This window comes from Vicia villosa, unplaced genomic scaffold, assembly GCF_029867415.1.
Source record: "Vicia villosa cultivar HV-30 ecotype Madison, WI unplaced genomic scaffold, Vvil1.0 ctg.000349F_1_1, whole genome shotgun sequence".
NCBI lineage: Eukaryota > Viridiplantae > Streptophyta > Magnoliopsida > Fabales > Fabaceae > Vicia > Vicia villosa.
This window is the reverse complement of record NW_026705156.1, coordinates 765,785-768,895: the sequence shown is the minus strand read 5'-3', so window position 1 is coordinate 768,895 and position 3,111 is coordinate 765,785. Positions and strand designations below refer to the sequence as shown.

The 3,111-nt window shown below is 33.3% G+C and overlaps 1 protein-coding gene across 1 annotated transcript; it reads left to right on the top strand.

Moving 5' to 3' along the window:
• Nucleotides 1-1,059: 1,059 nt before the first annotated feature.
• On the top strand, nt 1,060-2,671 carry LOC131627140 (chalcone synthase 1A-like). The gene is made up of 2 exons (XM_058897979.1): nt 1,060-1,330; nt 1,479-2,671. The coding sequence occupies exons 1-2, from the start codon at nt 1,153-1,155 to the stop codon at nt 2,468-2,470; spliced, it is 1,170 nt and encodes a 389-aa protein (XP_058753962.1). The 5' UTR covers nt 1,060-1,152; the 3' UTR covers nt 2,471-2,671.
• The last annotated feature ends 440 nt before the right edge of the window (nt 2,672-3,111 follow it).

Below are 3,111 nucleotides of genomic sequence, written 5' to 3'. Positions count from 1 at the left end.
AGTGTTCTCTCTTCCAATTACTCCTTCTGTCTTATAAAAAGTGTCTAATTTCCATTTTCTCCATGTCTCAAAATAAATATCTTTTTAGAATATCAATACAATATTCATTATTTTTTTCCCACTACTATACCCCTATTTACTAACTTTAACACTTTTCAACAACTCCACTAACTATTTATCATAGAGATATTTTAGTAAATCATATTAATTTTATCATTAAAATAAACACATCTAATCATTTTCTTAAGAACTACGTAGTGTTCAAATAAGACATTTATTATGAGTCGGAGGGATTGCCTTTTTAATGCTCCTTTTATTCTTTAATCTCTCATCTTTTGCTCTTTCTTTTTCACCTTCTCTAATCTTTCACTCTTCTGTTTTTCTATTTCATTATAATATTTTTTTATATTATTTTATGGTACTATTTTAAGTTTTTTATTCTACTTTTATCTAATCTTATTTATGTATATTAAATGGAAAATTGTTGTCCAAATATTTATGCCTCAATAATTTTAAAAAAAATCAAACCAACCAAATCAATTCAAACCGCATTGGTTTGATTTAGTTTTATCTCTAAAAGGCAACTGAACCTCACATTTTTTCACTTATGGATCAAATAATTTCTTACTTTAAAACCGTTCAAACCTCACCGCGAACACTAGTTATCTCAATAAACCGTAGACTAATATGAAAATAAAAAATAATAATGAATTATAGGGGCAAAGACCCATTTAATATATAAATTAAATAAAGGTATAAAATATTCTAATAAGCTTAAATTTGTTTGCTACCACTTATCTCAGTAAATCAAAAAGTATAATTCAATTAATATTTATATGACAATTATAATTTCAAATGTTTTTTTATTTTTAATTTATATATATTTATTAACCATCGTTATATATTTATTTATTGTTTATATCGACTTTGCGTGACTCGTGCGAACGCACGGGTCCTTTAATAGTTTTATTTTAAAACTAAAGATACCAAATCAAAGCATTGAATGTTTAAGTAACAGTCACTTTTTCCTTCCATTTGAAGCAGCACGGCACACGCTATATACATAGTATATCTCAAACAACAATTTCAGATACACCTCAAAACTCATCTACTGTTTCTTAATTCTTCCATTTTTTTATTTGTCCAGTTAAGATGGTGACAGTAAATGAGATCCGCCAGACACAGAGAGCTCAAGGCACTGCCACTGTGTTAGCAATTGGCACCGCAAATCCTCAAAACTGTATGGATCAAAGTGCATATCCAGACTTTTACTTCCGCATCACAAACTCTGAACACAAGACTGAGCTTAAACAAAAATTCAAGCGCATATGTAACATGTTTATACATATATATATATATATATATATATATATATATATATATATATATATATATATATATATATATCAAGTATTATCAGTTTACTATTTATAAACTCTTGGTGTAAAGATCTTGAACTGCATATCATTTTTTTTCAGGTGAAAAAGCTATGATTAAGAAGAGATACATGCATTTGACAGAAGATATTTTGAAGGAGAATCCAAGTTTGTGTGAGGTCATGGCACCTTCATTGGATGTCAAACAAGACATCCTGGTTGTGGAAATACCAAAGCTAGGAAAAGAGGCTGCATCAAAGGCAATCAAGGAATGGGGTCAAGCTAAGTCCAAGATTACTCATCTTGTCTTTTGCACTTCAGGCGGTATCGATATGCCTGGTGCGGACTATCAGCTCACAAAGCTCTTAGGCCTTCGTCCACATGTAAAGCGTTATATGATATACCAACAAGGTTGTTATGCTGGTGGGACGGGGCTTCGGTTGGCTAAAGATTTGGCTGAGAACAACAAAGACGCTCGTGTTTTGTTGGTTTGTTCCGAGATAAAGGTATTAACTTACTCTGGACCTAGTGAGACTCATCTTGATGGTCTGGTGGGACAAGCGATTTTTGGAGATGGTGCGGCAGCTGCGATTATTGGTTCAGACCCGTTGCCACAATTTGAGAAGCCTTTGTTTGAATTGGTATGGACTGCACAAACCATCCTTCCGGATAGCGAAGGAGCTATTGAATGTCACATTCGAGAAGTGGGACTTACATTTCATCTGCTTGAGAATGTTCCTGAACTCATCTCAAATAACATTGAGAAAGCTCTTGTTGAGGCCTTTCAACCTTTGAACATCTCTGATTACAATTCCATTTTTTGGATTTCACACCCCGGTGGACGAGCCATTCTTGACAAAATTGAAGCCAAATTAGGCTTAAAGCCGGAGAAAATGCAAGCCAGTCGACATGTACTTAGCGAGTATGGGAACATGTCAAGTGCGTCCGTGTTATTCGTCTTGGATGAGATGAGGAGGAAATCAAAAAAAGAAGGCCTTGCCACAACAGGTGAGGGCCTTGAATGGGGTGTGCTTTTCAGTTTTGGACCTGGAATCACTGTCGAGACTGTTTTGCTCCGTAGTGTGGCCATTTAAATCCTTACATGTTACCAAGAAAACAAGTTTTATCTTCTCCGTGATCTTTTCTTTTTCATCAATAAGTGAATGTAATATTTATGTTTTCCCTCTAAGTTCTTCATCGTTCTTCACATTCACATGTTTCATCTATCTTTAATTAATCATGGTAATCAGTGTGTTATGTAAGCCTTTGATTTTCTATTATCTAATAAAACTTTTGTTTACATTCGACTTATAAAAACCGTTCAAACTTGTACCATGAAACCAATTTGAAATTCAATTTATCTCCTCAACTCATCAAACATTAATAATCTCACTGTTTTTCTTGCTCACATGAAAAGAGCACAAAACTTTCACCATGCTCACTAATTTTTAGTGTACTTCTTCAAGTAGTGAAACTGGCAAAAGCAAAAAACAGCCTGCACTACACTAACAGTGAAAAAGTTTAAAACTTTGCATCAATCCATCAAAAATCAAATCACATCCAAAGATTTCTTCGAAGCAAGCAACAAGCCACATAACCTTTTGTTTGAAGAAACTCTTTATCAACAAGATTTTTTCATAAGCTGAAAGTTTTTATTGTGATCATTACGGATTACACGCTAGGCCCCAGCAAAGTAGAGCATCAAATTTTAAGTTACTGATTGTTAATCTTACGT